The sequence below is a fragment of the Solanum tuberosum genome, unplaced genomic scaffold, assembly GCF_000226075.1.
Source record: "Solanum tuberosum cultivar DM 1-3 516 R44 unplaced genomic scaffold, SolTub_3.0 scf00626, whole genome shotgun sequence".
Taxonomy (NCBI): domain Eukaryota; kingdom Viridiplantae; phylum Streptophyta; class Magnoliopsida; order Solanales; family Solanaceae; genus Solanum; species Solanum tuberosum.
In genome coordinates, this window is record NW_006239538.1 from 42,387 (window position 1) to 63,317 (window position 20,931).

A 20,931-nucleotide genomic window follows, 5' to 3' on the forward strand; every position below is an offset into this window, starting at 1 on the left:
TTTTTCAAAGAAAAAAAATTCTTAAACTTCGTACCAATCGAACTTGGTATAAAATAATCCAAAGTACCACTTGCTTAGACTTTCAAATAATAATTTTACAAATTAAAGCAGCATCGTGTATCTCATGATAACATAACTATTCCACTAGCTATTTATTTATTTCTTTGTCTACAATTAATTATTCCATACTTCACTCTATATAAATTGATCAAAGTCTATAAAGAAATTGCATATCAATCAAAAAGAAAAAAAAGTTGAATATTATTCAACAAAGTTATAACAATTTTATTAAAATGGTTGTGCCAATTGTAGGTGAGCATGAGTCTGAAATTCTTCATGCTCAAACTCACATATGGAACCATATTTTTAGTTTCATAAATTCCATGTCACTCAAATCAGCTATTCAATTAAACATCCCAGACATAATCCACAAACATGGCAAACCTATGACACTTAATGAATTAGCTAATGCCCTATCAATCAACAAGTCCAAGATCACTCACCTTCGACGTCTCATGCGAATTTTAATCCACTCAGGATTTTTCCTCAAGTTCGCGATGATCCCTTTAGAAGAGGGATCATCAGGATCAGGAGAAGGGGAGGGCTATGTCCTGGCCCCTCCAGCTCGTCTTTTATTGAAAGACGAGCCATTAACAGTTACACCTTTTTTACTAGCAATGTTGGATCCAATTTTGGTTAAGCCATGGCATCATGTAAATGAGTGGTTTAGTAGTGATGAACCAACACCTTTTGAGGTTGCACATGGGAGAACATTTTGGGATTATGCTGGACATGAACAAAGGTTAAATCATTTTTTTAATGATGCAATGGCTAGTGATGCTAAGTTGGTTATGAGTGTTGTAATGAAATATTCTAAAGATGTTTTTGAAGGATTAAATTCTATTGTTGATGTTGGTGGTGGTACTGGGACTGTGGCTAAAACAATTGCTAAAAAATTTCCTAATTTGCAATGTACTGTGTTTGATTTGCCTCATGTGGTTGAAGGACTTGAAGGAAGTGACAACTTGTCATATGTTGGTGGAGATTTCTTTGTGTCCGTTCCTCCTGCTGATGCTCTTCTACTCAAGGTAATTTGACTACTTTTTTTCGATTTAAGCTATATATATCGGTGATACAGTCAAATCTCTTTATAATATGATATTGTTGTTTAGATAGTTTTGGCTGCTATATATAGAGAACGTACAATATAACATAACAAGAAAAATCAGTTTCACGGAAAAAAGATCTTTTTATAATGACATCATTGTTCGAATTGTTAATTTTTTATTGTTCTAGTGAAATATTATTATTATAGAGAACATACAATATAACATAACGTGAAAAATTGGTTTTACAGAAAAAGATCTCTTTATAACGGCATCATTGTCCGGATTGTTAATTTTGAATGTTATAGTGTGAAAAATCAGCTTCATAGAAGAAGATCACTTTATAATGATATCATTATTCAGATTGTTTTTGACTAGTATAGTAAAATGTTATTACAGAGAACATATAATATAATATAAGATAATACGAAAGATCAATTCCACAAAAAAAAATCTCTTTATAATGATGCTATTGCTATAACTATACAATAATAATATCAATGATTAACATAAAGTTACTGGTTAAACTACACTAATAATTATGTAAAAGAATCTTTGAACCTAGGTACTATTTTTGTGCCAAATATTACTTTAGTTGAAAAGTTGAGTCATCCTTCTATTATTTTCTTTTAAAATAAGAGATTAAAGAATGAGTATGTCTTACGCATACTGACAATAGTACATATCATATATTCTTTAAAAATATTTCTCATTGAGATGAAGTATAATCATTTGAAATTCATCAATTCGATTAATCCAAATTCATATCATATCATGTAAGATCCAATTAAAAGAAAGACACTTCTTATTAAGGGGTTTCTTCACTCGAGCTCGTAATACCTAGTGTGATGAAACTCTAGTTAAGGATTAAGAATCTCATCGATCTGTCCTGATTGGCATTTTTACCAATATAATCTTAAATACTAACTTTTTGTGATATGAAATATTTGCAGTGGATATTACATGATTGGAGTGACGAAGAAAGTGTGAAAATATTGAAGAAATGCAAAGAAGCAATACCAAGCAAGGAAAAAGGTGGAAAAGTGATAATTATTGACATGATGGTTGATAATAAAATTGGAGATGATGAATCAATTGAAACTCAAATTTTCTTTGATATGTTAATGATGGTTTTAGTTACTGGAAGAGAAAGATCTGAAAGAGGATGGGCTAAAATCTTCTTTGAGGCTGGATTTAGTGACTATAAAGTTACTCCAATTCTTGGATTAAGGTCACTAATTGAAGTTTATCCTTAATTAATTTGAGTTTATCATAAATAATTGATCCTCATGAGTGTGTACTTATTTTATCATGGTGTGTCATGTAATTGATATAAATAATGAGGATTATGTGTTGATTGATGTACTTTTTTATTTTCTTTAATGGAAATTGAACTACTACTTTGATAGATGAATCTTGATTTCTTTAATTTCTTATATATTGCTTGCTTCTTTTTTAAGATATAATAGCTGCAGACATATTTTTTTTTATTGAGATTGATGTGTATAATTAAAAGATGTTGAAGAGAAATATATCTAATAGGTGAGGAATGAAGTTTCTGAACTTTAAGATTTGAACAATCTTTCTTCCTTTGAGCTAATTTTTAGAGTGTGAATTGGATCCAAAATTCAATTTGGCTTGGTATTGAAATCAAACTCATTTGATGTTGGCCACTTAAGCGATTGAGGGGTGGGTGGAGGAAATACACCTGATCATGAAATGCAGAAAATGGTTTGGACGCGAGAAGAGTGTCAAAGAAAAATGTACCATATCGGTGAGGGATGAGATCTGTGGATTCCTTATAATACTTAGGTAATCCTCCTTCCTTTGTGATATTTTTTGAGGTGTGGATTAGACATAAGATCTAATTTGAAAAATATGATTTTTTTTTTATTAACTTATCTGTATAAATGACATTTTTCAAGTGCTTAATTGAACTCTAGCAAAATGTTTATGTAACTTTGGGAGAAGCAGACTAGAAATTAGGCGAAGTCGAGATTTGATACTAGTAGATTCCAAAATTCTTTATCAAATTGTCTTTTTCTTATTCTTACACTTCATAATATCCACCTCCATCACTTTCATTCTCATAATAGTTACCTAAATTATATATAAATATCTATAAAATAATATTTTCTGCTTAGTAATCAAAACTCCCATCGTATCAATTGTTTACTAGCAAAAGAAGCCAAAGAAACTTTTTGATAGATAAAATTTTGACAATATCTCCAATGTTTACCAATAATGTTATTTGGTTAACATCCGAATAACTATGTTTGATCGTAAAAGAATGTAATATAATATTAATATTTTAAACACAAATAACAGACAATTACTTTTAAACAAATTTATACCAAAAGCTAAGCAAATCTTTATTTCAAATTCACACCATGGAAAGCTTCATATAATTAATAATTCAACTTGAATTAGAAATATCTGATTAAAATAAAAAAATCTCAATAATCTCACGAGATCTCGATTGGTTATATCATAATTATGGAAGCTAATATTTGCATTAGGCCATTTTTATATCAACAAATTAAATCACTAAAGAAAATTAAGATAAAAAAACAGCAAATTAATTAAGTAGAGATTAAGATTAGCCTCATGTAGAAATGCCTAGCTTGTTCTTTGAATTCACCAATATTTCCATGTAAATAGAGATAAATATTTATTCATTCATCTATATATTTATACTTGATGAAAATAAATGCAATAATTAAATCATGTTATACATGGTAAAACAGTTATTTTCAAGCTGAGTTAATCATAGTTAACATATAGATTAATTAACAAGATTTGGCAAATCTCTAACTATCAATTTTATAATATGATCTCGTTATCAATAATAGATGTTACACCTACCATTTCGGATTTAATATAAAATAATAATATTTAATTAAAATTGGATTATGTAACCGAGGTAAGCAAGAAATCGACAAGATCATTGATTATTCTAATTTTTTAATTATATGATATTCGGAATAATCTAAATCATGTGTGTATGACTCATTTAAGGTTGAAGCACCAACTATCATGAATTTATCTATTTCAATGTTCAAATTTTAGACCTCTAATTAAAAATACTAACACAAAAAATAGAGACGAAAATTGAAAGAAAATTTAAAGCGTAAGTAAATTCATTATTCTTTAAAAAATACTGATATATATCTTTTAGGGGATACATATAAATTTCTTCAAAACTCATCAAAGCCAAATGCTATAGTTGAAAAAGTCGCTTTCATAAATGACAAATATATATATTATAGAGATTTTTTTTTCGAACATGTGTTTGAGTTAGTAATTGAAGACTTGAATTTTCATTTTTAATTAATGTTATAGTTTTCATTAATTACCACTTGCAACTTAGTTATAATTACGTGCGTCTCTCTCGCGCTTCTCCTCTCTTATACATTTACAAATATAAATTATACATATACATATACGATTATATGACGGATATACAAATATAATTCGTCTCTCTCCACTCTCTGCCCTCTCTCCTCCTTCTCTCAATCTCGATTCCCTCTCTCCTCCCACTAAATCGTAATTAGCAAACTATAGTTGTGAAGCCTAATTAAGTTTATTTTAGTGGCTATTTGCGAAATTTTTCCAAATTTTATGAAAACTTGACAAAGGTGAAAACTCATTTGGGGTCCAATTAGCATAATAGGCTTTTCTTTTTCTTTTTTTTTTAAAAAGGCCAATTTTCAGATTAGAGCCCAATATCAAAGCCCACAAACATTTAAATAATTAACGAATTTTTTATTTTTTTTAAAGAATATTTAAAAAATATCGAAAAACCCTAAACCCCTTCTCCAAGTTCCCCGTAAAATCCCCTTTTTAGTTTCTTCTCTCTTCATTTTCTACTAAACAGAAGATGGTCTGGACGCGAGGAGAGTGTTGAAGAAAAATGTACCACATCCGCGAGGGGGATGAGATCTGTGGATTCCTTATAATACTTGGGCAATCTTTCTTTCTTTAATTTGTGATATCTTTTGAGGTGTGAGTTAGGCATATGATCTAATTTGATAAATATAATTTGTTTTTATTAACTTAACTATATAAATGACATTATTCAAGTGCTTAATTCAACTCTAGCAAAATGATTATGTAACTTTGGGAGAAACGGCCTAGAAAGACAAGTCGGAATTTGATAGTAGTAGATTCCAAAATTCTATATCAAATTGTCTTTTTCTCATCATTACGCTTCATAATATCCACCTCCACCACTTTCATCCTCATAATATTTACCTAAATTATATATAAATATCTTTATAGTAATATTTTCTACTTACTAATCAAAACTTCCTTCGTATCAATTGTTTGCTAGCAAAAAGAGCCAAAGAAACAACTTTTTGATAGCTAAATTTTTTACAATTTCTCCAATGTTTACCAATAATGTTATTTGGTAAACATCCTAATAAGTAATAACTATGTTTGATCGTCAAGGAATGTAATATAATATTAATATTTAAACACAAATAACAGACAATTACTTTTAGAAATGCCTAGCTTGTTCTTTGAATTCACCAATATTTCCACCTAAATAGAGATAAATATTTATTCATTCATCTATATATTTATACTTTGATGAAAATAATTGCAAATTTGCAATGATTAAATCATGTTTTACAATTTACATGGTAAAACAGTTATTTTCAAGCTGAGATAATCATAGTTGACATAAAGATTAATTAACAAGATTTGGCAAATCTCTAATTATCAATTTTATAACATGATCACGTTATTAATAATAGATGTTACACCTACCATTTTGGATTTAATACAAAATAATAATATCTGATTATAGCTGAGGTGAGCAAGAAATCGACAAGATCATTGATTATTCTAATTTTTTAATTATATGATATTCGGAATAATCTAAATCATGTGTGTATGACTCATTTAAGGTTGAAGCACCAACTATCATGAATTTATCTATTTCAATGTTCAAATTTTAGACCTCTAATTAAAAATACTAACACAAAAAATAGAGACGAAAATTGAAAGAAAATTTAAAGCGTAAGTAAATTCATTATTCTTTAAAAAATACTGATATATATCTTTTAGGGGATACATATAAATTTCTTCAAAACTCATCAAAGCCAAATGCTATAGTTGAAAAAGTCGCTTTCATAAATGACAAATATATATATTATAGAGATTTTTTTTTCGAACATGTGTTTGAGTTAGTAATTGAAGACTTGAATTTTCATTTTTAATTAATGTTATAGTTTTCATTAATTACCACTTGCAACTTAGTTATAATTACGTGCGTCTCTCTCGCGCTTCTCCTCTCTTATACATTTACAAATATAAATTATACATATACATATACGATTATATGACGGATATACAAATATAATTCGTCTCTCTCCACTCTCTGCCGTCTCTCGCTCGCCTTTCTCCTCCCTCTTTCAATCTCGCTCCCCTCTCTTCTCCCTCTAACATGTAACTACGAATCGTAATTAACAAACTATAGCTATGAAGCCTAATATTTTAGTGATTATTTGCGAAAGTTCCCTAAATTTTATGAAAACTTGACAAAGGTGAAAACTCATTTGGGGTCCAATTAGCATAATAGGCTTTTCTTTTTCTTTTTTTTTTAAAAAGGCCAATTTTCAGATTAGAGCCCAATATCAAAGCCCACAAACATTTAAATAATTAACGAAATATAATTTAAAAAAATATTTAAAAAATAATCAAAAAACCCTAAACCCCTTCTCCAAGTTCCCCGTAAAATCCCCTTTTTAGTTTCTTCTCTCTTCATTTTCTACTAAAAACCCTAAACTTCTCTGCTTCGTTTCGATCAGGTAAGTTCATCTTCTTCTGAAAAGTCTATTTGGGTTTAAGTTTTTAGCCGATTTTGGGTAATGACGCTTTTGTGATTTTTTTTTTTTGATTTTTTTGTGATTTTTTTCGATTTATTTGGGTTAAACATAGATTATTGAGTATTGGAATGAATTAGATGGAATCGTTGAGCTGATTTCAAGTTTAGTTTGGTATAGTGATGTAGTTGATTGATTGATTTTGCTGTTTGAAGCATTTGTTTTTTTTTAGTGTTACTTATTGAGTTGAAACTTGGTGAAATGTACTTGAGAAGAGAACCCCATTTGAGTTGTATGTTTGACCCAATTTGTTGTTCTTTAAGTTTAACAGGTTATTGTGATTTCGGGTTTTGAAGTGGGATTATATTTTGCGAAATTTGAGATTGATTTGGGATGGTTGAGTATTGTGATGATCTAGCTGAGCTGATTTCAAGTTTAATTTGATACAGTGACGTAGTTGATTGATTTTGTGAAGCATAATGTTACTTATTGAGTTGAAACTTCAGTTTTGTTAATTGAAATGTCTCTGAGAACTCCATTTTGGTTTTATTTTTTGACACAATTTGTTGTTCTTTAAGTTTTAACGGGTTATTATGCTTTTGGATTTTGAAGTAGGATTATATTGAGTATCGAGCTGATCCCATGTTTAATTTGGTACATTGATCTAGTTGATTGATTGATTTTGCTGTTTGCTGATCCCATTTTTCCTCCTTCTCTGTTTTGGTTGAGTTGGTGTTTGTAGGCTCTATTTATGTGTACCTTTTGACAGTTTTCTAGTTAATGTTTAAATGTAAAAGTGGTTTACATTGAGTTGAACCTCAGTTTGGCTAATTGAAATGTATCTAGAATTCCCAACACACCAGACCTAAGGCTTTAGTTCAACGGCACAAGGAATTTGTGGTAGGTGCACTTCACAAGTTTGAAAAATTGTTGTTGAACCAAGTATGATATCTTAGTGGACATGTGTGGATCAGTCAGCACATTTTCCAACATATTTTGATGCTAAAACAATGGATTTCTCTATTCTTTTTCTTTTCTGCTTAAAGGAACTCCCAGTTATCCATCGAGAAGAAAGAAAAAAACAATGTGTGAATGTTTTAAATAATAGTGTCAAGTGCAAATGAAGAAATAGGTGAAAATCAATTGAATGTAGAATGCTAGGATTTGGAATATTAATGATGCATTACACAATGAGTGCTTTGCTCAGTCCTCTTATTTAGATGATATTAGATCTGCGAAAGAGCTTAAGCTTTATTTTTTAGAAAAGAGAGAGCATCCCTTAATGCTAAAGCTTCAACAGGAAAAAAAGAAAAAGAGAGCATCCTTTCTACCTTTAGAGTATATTTTCTCACATATTGGAAATCAAAGAGAAAATTCCTTAAGTAAAACGCTTAAGCTCTATCTGAATTGTAGCTCTGGGAAGAAAATTCCATGCTGACCAATATGAGTGTGTCTGATTGTGTGTTTGTTTGTTAAAGCTCTTCAGACTGCACATGGAACACTCCTTTTCCGTACTAGTAGGCTTTTGATTTTGCAGTAACAGAAATATGAATATGATTGGTTTATTTCAGGGGATTGTAAAATGAATCTCAACAGTGTCAAGGTTCCCAAGATGCCTGGTGGCGGTGCAACGTCTGCTTTGATCAAATTTGGAGTTATTGTTGGTCTTGGTGTGTATGGAGTTGCCAACAGTCTCTACAATGTTGAGGGTGGGCATCGCGCCATTGTTTTCAACCGTATTGGTGGTGTAAAAAACAAGGTATTCTTGCCTTTTGTTCTTTTGGATCATGATGATGTTTAGGTGCTCTTTTACATTATCAATTAGATTAACTTTTGGTTAGCATCAGTCGTTCCAAATTTATGCCTATGTTAATTGTTATCCATGTTAAGTTGAGAAACTTATTAGGTGGAACATGAATTAAGGTGCCTTCCACGCGCTATTCTTTTTTGATGTTTCAATACATGGAAGGATTGCCATAGTTTTTCATGGTTTTATTTTGTTGTAAACTCAAATGTTTGTGTTGGATGGTTATGGCCAATCTCATTGTATGACACTCAACCATGTTTTTTCTCTGTTTCTATGTTTGATGTGTGCCCATATTTGTGTTTTTCTTTTTAATCTGTGTTGAGTGGTTTATGAATAGGTTTATCCAGAAGGGACACACTTCATGATTCCTTGGTTTGAAAGACCAGTCATATATGATGTTCGTGCACGACCCCATCTTGTGGAGAGCACTTCGGGAAGTCGTGACCTCCAGATGGTAAATTTTTCTCTGAATACTTGTTTCCTTCTCTCCCTATGGACTTAAAGAGAAAAAAGAAAGAAATCAAAATGGGGGAAAAGATGGTAAACATTTGTAACAATTGCAAAGTAATGAAGGACAATTTTGGTGATAGGTGATGTTCTGGTTTTATCCTAGGGACAGAAAGCTTGAATTCTTAGAAGTAGAGGATTTAACAGTCTTTTTTGGTTTTTCCTTTTTATTACACAGGTAAAAATTGGTCTTAGGGTGCTCACTCGTCCAGTTTCAGACCAACTACCCACAGTTTACCGAAGTCTTGGTGAAAACTACAATGAAAGGGTCTTACCTTCAATTATTCATGAAACTTTGAAGGCTGTGGTTGCCCAATACAATGCTAGCCAGCTCATCACCCAGAGAGAGGTACGTGCAAGAGGCCTTAGGTATTTAGTTGATATTCTTGGTGGAAGTAAGTTATGCTATAGGTGGTACTTCCTCTTACCTGTACCATTGCACTGTGATTATAGGCCCATTGGTGCTGAAAGCTATTGGATGCTGACATCTTTTTCTTTGAAGTAGGGAAAGAAATGAACTACAAATCTTCTATTTGCGACACAGGAACTTATTGAAATGTTAATAGATACCATCTCAAGGACCACCGTTAATATATACCATCTCATCATTTCCTGTCTTCTGTATTTTGTGCAGAATGTTAGCAGAGAAATAAGGAAGATTTTGACAGAAAGGGCAGCCAACTTCAACATTGCTCTTGATGATGTGTCCATAACAAGCCTGACATTTGGGAAAGAGTTTACTGCTGCAATTGAAGCAAAACAGGTAGCTGCTCAAGAAGCCGAGAGGGCAAAATTTGTTGTGGAAAAAGCTGAGCAAGATAAGCGAAGTGCTGTTATCAGAGCTCAGGTCAATAGAGTTCCCCTCTTGACATCTTCTGTTTAATTTAATTTAGTGCTCCAGTTTTATCATTTATCTGCTTCTGTGTTAATGACGTCTCATGTATAGCTTCCACTTTACTATTGACAAACAAGAAAAGTAAACTAAACTACATAAAATCGTTTTCAGCTAATAATTTTTTTTCTGTTTTATGTTGTACTATCATATTTTTCGGGGAAGGGAGGTGGGAGATGAGGGAACATTACTAAGCAGTAGTATTGACTTCCTATTTGTTGTTCTGCAGGGAGAAGCTAAGAGTGCTCAGCTGATTGGTCAAGCTATTGCCAACAATCCAGCATTTATCACTCTCAGGAAGATTGAAGCAGCCAGAGAAATCGCCCAGACTATCTCACATGCAGCAAACAAGGTGTACTTGAGTGCCGATGATCTGTTGCTTAACCTTCAGGACTTCAACTTGGACACTACAAGAAAGTGACTTGGATAGCGCAACTGATTGATGTTTCAACTTTCAATATTTTGTTTTCCTGCTAGCCTACCGCCCCTTTCATGTTTACATAATGAGGACTCGATAGATGGTTTTCTTAGTTATTTGAACTCTTGAACATGGAAACATTGCATGAGAAACTATTGTGAAAGTAAAGACCAGTGTCTGATCTGACATGACCAAGCTTTATCAGCGTTATAAATGTTTGCAGTTAGTATATTGGCAATCATGTAAGTTCTGTCTGTTTTAAGTCCCTTATTTCTGTTGCTTCTGGGAAAAAAAACTAAGATTCTAGCAATAAAGATACAATGAATAGATTTTGACAATCATGTAGCATCTCTGTTTTACTTGTGATTTCAGTTGTTACTGCTTGTTTCATATGCTTTGGTTATCACACATTATTGTGTTATGGTATTGTTTTCCTGCATACTATGCAATGCTTCTTCTAGTATTTGTTGTCTTCCTTATTTGATATGAGTTACTAGAACCGAGTTATTTTTAAAAAAAAATATTTTCTTTACCTTCATGAGGCGGGGGTTAGTTTTGTGTACACTCTACTTTTTTAGATTCAATGTGTGAGTTTTTGCTAGCTTTGTTATTGTTGGTGTAGTAATTATACAGTTGGTGAATACTCAATATACACTGAGTAAAGGAAGATAAAAAAGAAAGTAATGGAAACTAATGCCTTGCAATTTATTTTAATTTGTTTGTTTGATTTTTGACTTGATACGAAGTTTAGGAGTGTAAAGATAATTTTTGAGACCACATCTTGTGGTCTTTAAACTAAGATTTGAAGAATAACTTTTGAGCGAGTCAATAATCTGTCCTTTCTCAACTAGTCTCCTGACCCGCCCAAATTCATCCCAACAGTATCATTTACCACCTTTTCCTGAATATATCGCCTCTTCTTTTTTTATTTCCCCTACATTTTTCCACTACACCAATAATAAACTAATATTTTTTCATAAAAAAATTATATGGCAAAAAAGAATAAATAAGATTACCCAGTTGTTATTTCGAGGCACTAAATTCAAACAGATGAACCATGCTATTTACCCCACTCCCAACACCACCCACCCATGCAATCGCCTACAACTTTAGAGGCAGAGTCAAGATTTAAAATTTATGTTTTTGAAATACATTTTTTAAGACAAACATAGTATTAGATCAAAATTATTGGATTCTACTGAATGCATAACCAACACATTTTGTGGTGCAGTGGTGGAACTGTTTCGCCCTTAACCATAGGTCTTAGGTTCAAGCCTTGGGTATGGAGAAAATCCTATTGGGAGCGCCACCCTCGAATGGACCCTGTAGTGCGATTCAAATTTAGTCGGGATTCCAATATGGGCTTCGGACACAGGTGAGAAACAAAAAAAACACACACACACGCTCTGTGCCCCCACACTATCTCACCCCCACACTTATCCCACCTCGACCCCCAATCCCGGATCGCCCATTACCCCCCCCCCCCCCCCCCCCCCTCCCCCTCAATTAATTTTTTTTAACTGATACTAAATCAGTATCATTTACTGTATTGGTATCATTAAGGCTGATAATTTCGCTTAATTGATACTAAAATAGTGTGTATGTATATATATAACAAATATATATATTTACACACACACATTGATTATAGTATTAGTTATGCGAAATTATCAGCCTTAATGATATCAATACACTATATGGTACTGATTTAGTATCAGTTAAGCGAAAATTATGAGCCTTAATGAATGGGGGGTATGGGCTGTAATTTTTATTTTTTGAGAGAATGAGTATTTCTTGAATTACCTTGGATTGGGATATAAACATGTGCTAATTATTTTGAGTTTTATGGCCCATTTATGTAGTTTTTCCAAAAAGAAATTTCGTATAATATTGTATACCGGATCTATAATATTGTGTACCAGTTGAATAATGTTGTATATCGATTTTTCTAATCATTGTCATAAGAAAATATGGGATAAAAAATATTGTTTGAAAATAGCATGTCACAAACACAAAGAAAACTATTATTATGAAATAAGTCCTGGAAGACCTTGTTTCTTGCCTTATAACAATAGTAGCCATGGTTCCTATGTTGTTAATCTTATGTATAGGGAAGTTAATATATGTCCTGCTCATTTGGCCATGATTACACCATATGATCTTTAAAATTAGTAAGTTTCCACTTTCAATTCACTTTTCAATATTTGTTTTCTAGTTTGATTAGTATTCTGAATTTGAGGGGGGAGGTAAAATAATATTAATACCCCTCTTGACTAGGAATGGAGTCGTAGAAAGTCTCCCTTTTCCTTCCGACCTATGAAAGTGATATTTATAGGCGCAAATGGCACATCGAAGCAATAAACAGAAAAAAGTGTCTGAATTTTATATAATTAAAACCCTTTTTCCTAAATTAGCTGAGCCCCAAAACAAATACTGAACATTGTATGGAAAATAAGAAAATAGACTATAGAGTTGTTTATTTTAATTCATTTTTTTTTACTTGGAGCTTTGTTTAAATAATACTTTTTGTCAGCTAAAAAGCACTAAATCAAATAACACCACATAAAATAGATTATTCTCATATTCAACTGAAATATAGACAAAAATGGCATATCTACTATTGATTTTAGAACATAAATAATCTTTTTATTAAATAACACACTTACCCAATCACATATCTTTATATAAATTGAAACAAAAATAATACTATTAAATATGAGAAAACTAGAAAAAAAAATGAAAAGGAAAATATTTTCCTCTATCCAAACGCACGTCACGCTCTACGTTTTTTCTAGCTTTGAACGAGCATTGGCAATGCCACGTCATTGGGGTGAATCACGCGGCCCCTTATCTTTTTCTTTTTTCGAAAAATTACTAGTGATGTCGGTCTACATATTATCATTTATAGCGATACTATAAAAAAGTCACATAATATATATATATATATAAGGATTTTATGATCTCAATCACTATAAAATATCGAATTCTATCAATTATTTCATTTCAGAATGAAGTCTCCTTTAAATAAGTAAGATCATACTCTCTCCGTCTCATTTTATGTGACAATATTTGATCGGGCACGGAGTTTGAGAAATAAATGAAGACTTTGAAATGTTTACCAAATTGCTCTTTAAAAAGTAGACTTACTTTTCTCTCTCCTCATAAATATATTGGAGTATTATTTTAAGATTAAATGGGACCAACAAGAATAAAAGATGAATTATACCTTTAAATACTTATCATATAAGGAAATATGATATTCTTTTTGGGACTGACCAAAAAAGAAATGGTGCCACATAAAATGGGACGAAGGGAGTATCATTTTTCAAATCAACTTCTAACCTTATATGCTCTTTGCTCAATTCGCTCCTATTTGTTTTCTTCCCACTATAGCGAAATAAGAAAAGCGCAAACTCGAATAACACACTAAATTTTTTTTTTAAATTGATTATATTTTTGGCTTTTCAAAAAGTATTTACTTACTATGCCTACTAAATCAAAATAAAAAGGAGAAAATATAGGAAATGGTTAACATCAAGAATGATAAAGCATAATCCATTATAATGTAAAGTTAAACGTAAAACTAAATAAATAATTAAGTGGAGTAGACACTAATTATCTCAGTCAAAGTCAAAGCACGATTTGTTTCTACTTTTTGATGCCTACTTATTCCGCTGCATATCTTGGACAAGTGCATTTGTGACAGCCTTACAGCATATATAGAAACGGATCTAGAATTTGAATGCAGTTCAATAATTTTTAAGCTAAATTTATATTTATATTAAAAAATTTATTAAACATATAAAAATTATTTGTTAAGAACTAAGCAATAGAATAGTTAATTTCTTGGTCCATCAGTAGAAATGAAACTTGCTTAGATTTTGATATTCTTATTGAAAAGTGTTCGATCCCAATCAACCTGCATTAATGAAAAATGGAACTATCGAATCACGGGTGAATCACTTTATCGGGATAGGAAGAATTGCAACATCGACATTTTTTTTCTTCTCTAAATCAATCCACTAATAGGTAGCGGTAGGAGAGATCCATTATGATTGGATGGACCGTTCTCGAATTTCAGCATGCATTTTTGTCAATCGGCAAAAGACTCACGCATACTGGAAGGGTACGACTTCAAGGGATGGACTCGATCAAACGGCCAACCACTTGCTAAATCCAAAAGACCATATTCCTCTTAACACATATATTCTAACGAAGTTTGTATCTTTAATTTGAAAAAACCCCGTATACTTCAAAAGTATTGAATTCATCTCGATACATCACGTGAACTAATTTTGGGGAGGCGTTTTGGAATGGGAACGTACATTTAATATAAATGTTGAATGAATCCAATAATTAAAGTTGTGGTAACGTGATAAATACTCTTTTTTTATTAACTAAAGAGGTTTGAAGTTCGAAATTCTCTAGGTACAAAATCATCTTTATTAAAAAAACGCTCTACCCCAATGTAAACTTTTTAATATGAATTCAGATAGTCAGACTCCAATGCAAAAATATGAGTGTGAAAGTAGAAAAAATATTTAAAGAACCCAAAAATATGACCTCATGGAGTACCAACTTTATATGTAAGCATAAGCTATTCATGACATAATTTTACGTAAGCCATATATCATGTTACGCGTAAGTTGGCGTAACGACCGTTGACGCTAATTTACAACCCCCTAGGCCCTAACCCCACACACCCTCCCTATATTTTGTTTATATAGTTTATACACGAAAAAATATTTATTCGTACTCAGTATTTATATTTATTTTAAATAGTAAGAAAATATATTTTGAAAATGTATGATTAATATGTGTGTGAAAGCTGACACAAATGTAATGTATACTTCATAGGTTTTGAAGTTTAGAGATATTTTTGAAAAATTGTCAAGTCTGAAAAATAGTTATTTTTGAATTTTAATAGATGATCTTTTAGAAACAGACTCTCTATATTCACGTGTACACTTTCTATTCTTCTCAACTCCACTTATAAAATCTTATTGAGTTTGTTATAATCATTTATCATTTTTCTCGATACATATATTTAGAATTTGAACCGAAATTAATAGATTCTGTCAAACTCATACTATATCCCCTCAACATTTGCTCACGTATGAAATGATATAAATTAAATACATGTGCCTTCCATTTATTGTTGTGATGTAATGTAAACCACCATATACAAATAAATTTTGACTTTTTTAAGATCCTACTTCTATATATACATATCTATTTCATTTCCTATATTTCCTCAACACAATCATAGTCATTCCTAAGAAAAATAAAAATATCATACCTACAAAATTTCTTCTTCTTCTTCTTCTTCTTTTCACAATGCAAGATGCACTTCCATACAAATCATGGAATTTTTTTCCAACAAATTCCACAACTCTAAACAAATCTTCATCTCTAATGATCAATCAAATCAATTACTCTAAAGGGAATTTCAAGAAAATGGTAACGGAAAACGCCGTTATAGTTTTTAGACGACGTGGCTGTTGTATGAGCCACGTCATCAAGCGTTTACTTCAATGTCTTGGAGCGAACCCCGTTATGTATGACATTGAAGAAAAATACGAAAATGAGGCGATAACGGAGCTAGAGGATATCGGTAAAATTGTCGGTGGTGGTGATCGGAGTTTGTCGTCGCTGTTGCCGGCGGTGTTTATCGGAGGAGAGTTGTTCGGAGGATTGGATCGGATTATGGAAGCTCATATTAGTGGTGAATTGTGTCCTATTTTGAAAAATGCAGGGGCCTTGTGGCTATGAGTTTAATATATATATATTTTGTAACAATTTAACTGCAATATTATATTTTTTGTTTTATTTTTAAATGAAAAGATTTGTATCATGATATATTTTCATGAGTCGCGATTGACTCTTGACGAGCTACGTACCTCTAGGTGAACTCATGGCTTGTCTTGAAATACAATATTATTACTTTCTCTGATGTTTCAATTTATGCGATATTTTTCGATTATCGAGTGTTTATTTGATTGGTCTTTTGAAGCTAAATTAGATTATCAACTCATTATTTTATAATTTTTAATTATTATATTCAAAAAATTATTTGAAAAGTGCTATAAATTTGTGTCAATATAATTTTAAAAAGGCATCTTAAAATGTTGTCAAAATTTGCATCGTTTGAATCTGAAAAAATAAAAATATCACATAAATTTAGATAGGAAAATGCTAACTAATATAAGTGAAAACAATTTATTTTTTATACCTCATGTTTATTACAGATAATTTGCATTTTATTACCTTACACTCTATTTGTTTTGATTTTTTGTGACAGCATTAATATTTGAAAAGTAAAAAAAAAAAAAACTTCTTTGACCATGTTTTTCTACTATATTAGAAGAGCCAGTGAAAATGTTGGTATCAACATGTCTGCTTGGCATTTTTGAAGGGTATTTTAGTTATTTAAGTTTCAATTTACCAATTGTCTCGGCGGAAAATTCTATTTCTTATAGATGTTTTGTTATATTTTGTCTGTGTAGACGTTTTTGCCATTATGATTAGTGTATATTAAAGTGATGACGAAAAAGCGCCCAACTTCACTCTTTGGACAATTCGCTTGCCCAGTGGCGGAGTCAGAATTTTCAATAAGAGGGTTCAAAATTCGAAGGAGTAAACATACGAACTAGTTGAAGGGGTTCGATATCTATTATATACATCTAAAAAATAATATTAACCATGTATATATAGTAATATTTTCCGTCGAAGGGGTTCAGATGAACCCCTAAAGACATGCTGGCTCCGCCCTGGGCTTGCCACTTCTTTCCTCAACATATATAATCATTTCTTTCCTTTATATTTTTCAACCTTACCATTATTTATTTATCTAAACATTGTTTAATTGTTTAGTTATATGTATTATTTATTACTAACATTAACGTATGGACATTATATTAAAAATATTTTTTAGCGGTAATAGCTTGATTGTCGCTAACACGTGTACTTTTAGTGACAATTAGCTCTTTTTGTAAGTGTTCCTAAAGTCTATAGCAAAATTGGATCCAATGGCAATTAATTAATGTCGATAAATGCTTTAACACTCTTTGTTAATGTGTACTTATTATTTATTGCCACTAATAATAGTTTTTGTTATATTGGGAAGAAATTAAATTTTTGTTTGGTTATTATCATTTATAATGTAAGATTTATATTGATACTTAATGTACTTACTAGATTTATTAGCAATTTTTTAAAAATGTAACTTGCAACATTAAATTAAATCCATATTTATTAGTATAATCTTACATTTGAATTGTGAATTTGACCTTTTAATAGTATGAAAAAATAAAATTGGATTTAGTAGATATAAAATGAAAAAATATTATATTACGAACGGCAGTAGTAGTCGAAACATAAATAAATTTCATGCCTATTAAAAAATAATAATTGACATGACTATTTTACTGTTCTATGATTCTATTCATATTAACTATGTAATGTTTAATATTAAATATTGAAAAATGAGTTGGAGAATAAATAATTAACGCTAAGGTTAGTAATGAAAAACAATAATTTTATTTTCTTGATAAATTTAAAGTGACAAATAAAAATGAAAATCTATTTTTAAAATAATGAAAGTGTAAAAATGAACAAGGAGAGTATATCAAAATTGAAATTGTTAGGCCGTGGGCAGCACGGGCGTTCTTCATCTAGTTTCTTAAATATGTGAATTATTAATTATTATAATTTCAAATAATTAATTATTATAATTTATATATAAGGTTGAATTTGTGTTCTAGATGCTTTGGTTGGTGCCAGCAAATTGTATTTGACATTTTGAGGATTTTAGCTTGACTTTGGAATTAAGAGAATGGTGGTGACCTATAGTTTTATTTAATTATTATTGTCCTAATTGTCAATTTCAAAACTCCTATTTAAAGTCATGGTCGAAGTTTCTAAATTTTCTCACAAGTTTAGCCGAGTTTCAATTAACTTCAAATATGTGAATTCAAAGTTTGAATATATGTATCATAAATTTAATTTTCGAAATTTGGAAGCAACCACCTTTAGATATTTTTATATGAAGTTCAGGTCGTATATATGAAGCTAAACTTCATTCATTTTTACATTAAATTCTAGCTGTATGTGACTAGATCACGCGTTCTGATTATGAACGCAAAATATTTTTAATAAGTGATTGCACCTTAAATGACGTTGTGTAAATATGCTATCCCGCGAAATTACTTCAACAGAGAGTGTTCAGCAAAGATGGCCCCGCTAGTTTTGGGCCAGGATATTGAAGCAGCTTGATGGGCAATTGAAATTGTTCTTGGGAGTATATCCCAGAACTAAAGAAAGAAGAAGAGAAGAAGAGATAAGGGAGAAACAATGTATTTTTCTAATTAGTGTATGAACTCAATTGAAAAAACTTACATTCAATAATAACAAAGTCTCCCTTATATAGAGAGATTTGTGACCGTTACTACATAACTAACTAATAGTTAGTTATAACTAACTTTTATTAAGAAATACTAACAACCTTTTTTTCCCTTACTCTCAACACTCCCCCTCAAGCTAGGAAGGGGAAAATATATCAGATAGTCCTAGCTTGGAATTAAGATAGTTGTGCTGAACTCTAGTAAGCCCCTTAGTCAGCATATCGGCCGGTTGTTCTTGTGTTGAAATGTAGCTTGTGGTAATAATTCCTTGAAGTAGCTTTTCTCTAACGAAATAGCAATCAAGATCAATGTGTTTTGCCCTTTCGTGATAAACAGGGTTTGCTGCTATTTGCATTGCAGACTTGCTATCACTGAAGACACAAAATGGTAGTGTTACCACACTACCTCACTTCCAATTTCCTTCATTAAACCTAGTATCCATACTAGTTCTGCTACAACAGCTGCAAGACTCCTGAACTCTGCTTCTGCAGAGCTTCTGGAAACTGTAGTCTGTTTCTTTGACTTCCAAGAAACTATTGAATCTCCCAGCTTCACAAAATAACCAGTTACCGACCTTCTAGTTTGTGGACAAGATGCCCAATCAGCATCACAATAAGCACTGATCTTCTCTTCTGAACTACTCGACAAAAGGACTCCTAACCCTGGCTGATTTTGACATACCTTACCACTCTAACTGCAGCTTCCATGTGTGACTTTTTAGGATCTTGTAGAAACTGGCTTAAAGTTTGTACACTAAATGCTATATCAGGTCTGGTCATTATTAGATAGAGCAGTTTCCCAACCAACCTTTGGTATGCCCTTTGATCAGTAGGAGGATCATCACTTGGTTTCATATGCTTGACATGATCATCAAATTGTCTTGAGGTGAGTTTTAGGTTATAGTCTATGGGAGCCCCAGCTGGCTTAGCTGCTCCTAACCTCAATTCAGCCAATAGCTCTAATGCATACCTTCTTTGATGCATTAGTATTCCTTTGTCAGACCTTGCAAATTCAATACCAAGGAAAAATTTTAACTCTCCCAAATCTTTCATCTTGAAAGTCTCTGACAAAGTGGTTTCGGTTTCCTTATAAACTTCAGACTATCACCAGTGACTAACATATCATCTACATATACTAATACAAGTGTAACTCCTTCAGGTGTTTTTTTAACATACAAAGATGAATCATATTGACTCTGAACAAACCTGAACTTCACCAACGCCTCTGATAACTTTGTATTCCACTGTCTAGGAGCCTGTTTTAAACCATATAGGGATTTGACTAGCCTGCATACCTTGTTCTCCCCCTGGCTTGCAAATCCCTGAGGCATGTCCATATATATCTCATCAGTTAGGTCTCCATTTAGAAAAGCATTATAGACATCCATCTGATGAACATACCATTTTTTCCTTGCTGCTGTTGCCAGCACAGTTCTTACTGTTTTCATTTTTACTACCGGAGAGAAAGTCTCTTTAAAATCTATACCTTCTCTTTGATTATACCCTTTTGCAACAAGCCTAGCTTTAAACCTCTCTACCTCACCTGAAGCTTTATACATTACTTTATACACCCAACTACACCCAATATATTTCTTGCCTTTAGGTAAATCAACCACATCCCAAGTATGGTTGTGATTTAAAGCTTCTACTTCATCTTTCATAGCATGAACCCACTTTGAATCTCTACTTGCCTCTAAGTAGTTGGTTGGTTCAGAAACTGACGAAGAGGCTGCTACACAAGCCATGTACTCTTTTGATAACCTCTCATAAGACACATACTTTGACAGTGCATAAGGCATTTCTTTGTGAATGTTTAAAGAGACAAAATCAGTCATCCAAATTGGTGTCTTCCTATCTCTAGTTGACTTCCTCTGACCCTGCACCTTATGAGACATATCAGTAGCCTCTTGTGTCACCTTATGTTGGTTACTCTGAGAATCTAAGACTGTATCTTGTGAACCTGTAGAAC

The 20,931-nt window shown here is 31.7% G+C and overlaps 4 protein-coding genes across 5 annotated transcripts; 3 read left to right on the plus strand and 1 right to left on the minus strand.

Annotated features, from left to right (window-relative positions):
- Positions 1-223: 223 nt before the first annotated feature.
- LOC102592447 (trans-resveratrol di-O-methyltransferase-like) lies at positions 224-2,520 on the plus strand. Its single transcript, XM_006366236.2, has 2 exons — positions 224-1,088; positions 2,060-2,520. The coding sequence occupies exons 1-2, from the start codon at positions 294-296 to the stop codon at positions 2,360-2,362; spliced, it is 1,098 nt and encodes a 365-aa protein (XP_006366298.1). The 5' UTR covers positions 224-293; the 3' UTR covers positions 2,363-2,520.
- A 4,277-nt stretch (positions 2,521-6,797) lies between these two features.
- Positions 6,798-10,899, plus strand: LOC102592788 (prohibitin-1, mitochondrial-like). 2 transcript variants are annotated; one of them, NM_001287897.1, is given in 7 exon segments: positions 6,897-6,922; positions 8,509-8,696; positions 9,082-9,198; positions 9,430-9,600; positions 9,886-10,098; positions 10,373-10,509; positions 10,511-10,729. In NM_001287897.1, coding segments are annotated over 6 exon segments (891 nt in total). In that variant the 5' UTR covers positions 6,897-6,922; positions 8,509-8,519; the 3' UTR covers positions 10,587-10,729.
- Positions 10,900-15,829: 4,930 nt separating this feature from the next.
- Positions 15,830-16,509, plus strand: LOC102593125 (glutaredoxin-C9-like). The gene has a single exon (XM_006366238.2). The coding sequence runs from the start codon at positions 15,899-15,901 to the stop codon at positions 16,331-16,333; it is 435 nt and encodes a 144-aa protein (XP_006366300.1). The 5' UTR covers positions 15,830-15,898; the 3' UTR covers positions 16,334-16,509.
- Positions 16,510-18,765: 2,256 nt separating this feature from the next.
- On the minus strand, positions 18,766-20,015 carry LOC107058739 (uncharacterized mitochondrial protein AtMg00810-like). Its single transcript, XM_015304815.1, has 3 exons — positions 19,645-20,015; positions 19,369-19,600; positions 18,766-18,873 (listed from the first exon to the last, which is right to left on the minus strand). The coding sequence occupies exons 1-3, from the start codon at positions 20,013-20,015 to the stop codon at positions 18,766-18,768; spliced, it is 711 nt and encodes a 236-aa protein (XP_015160301.1).
- Positions 20,016-20,931: the final 916 nt, after the last annotated feature.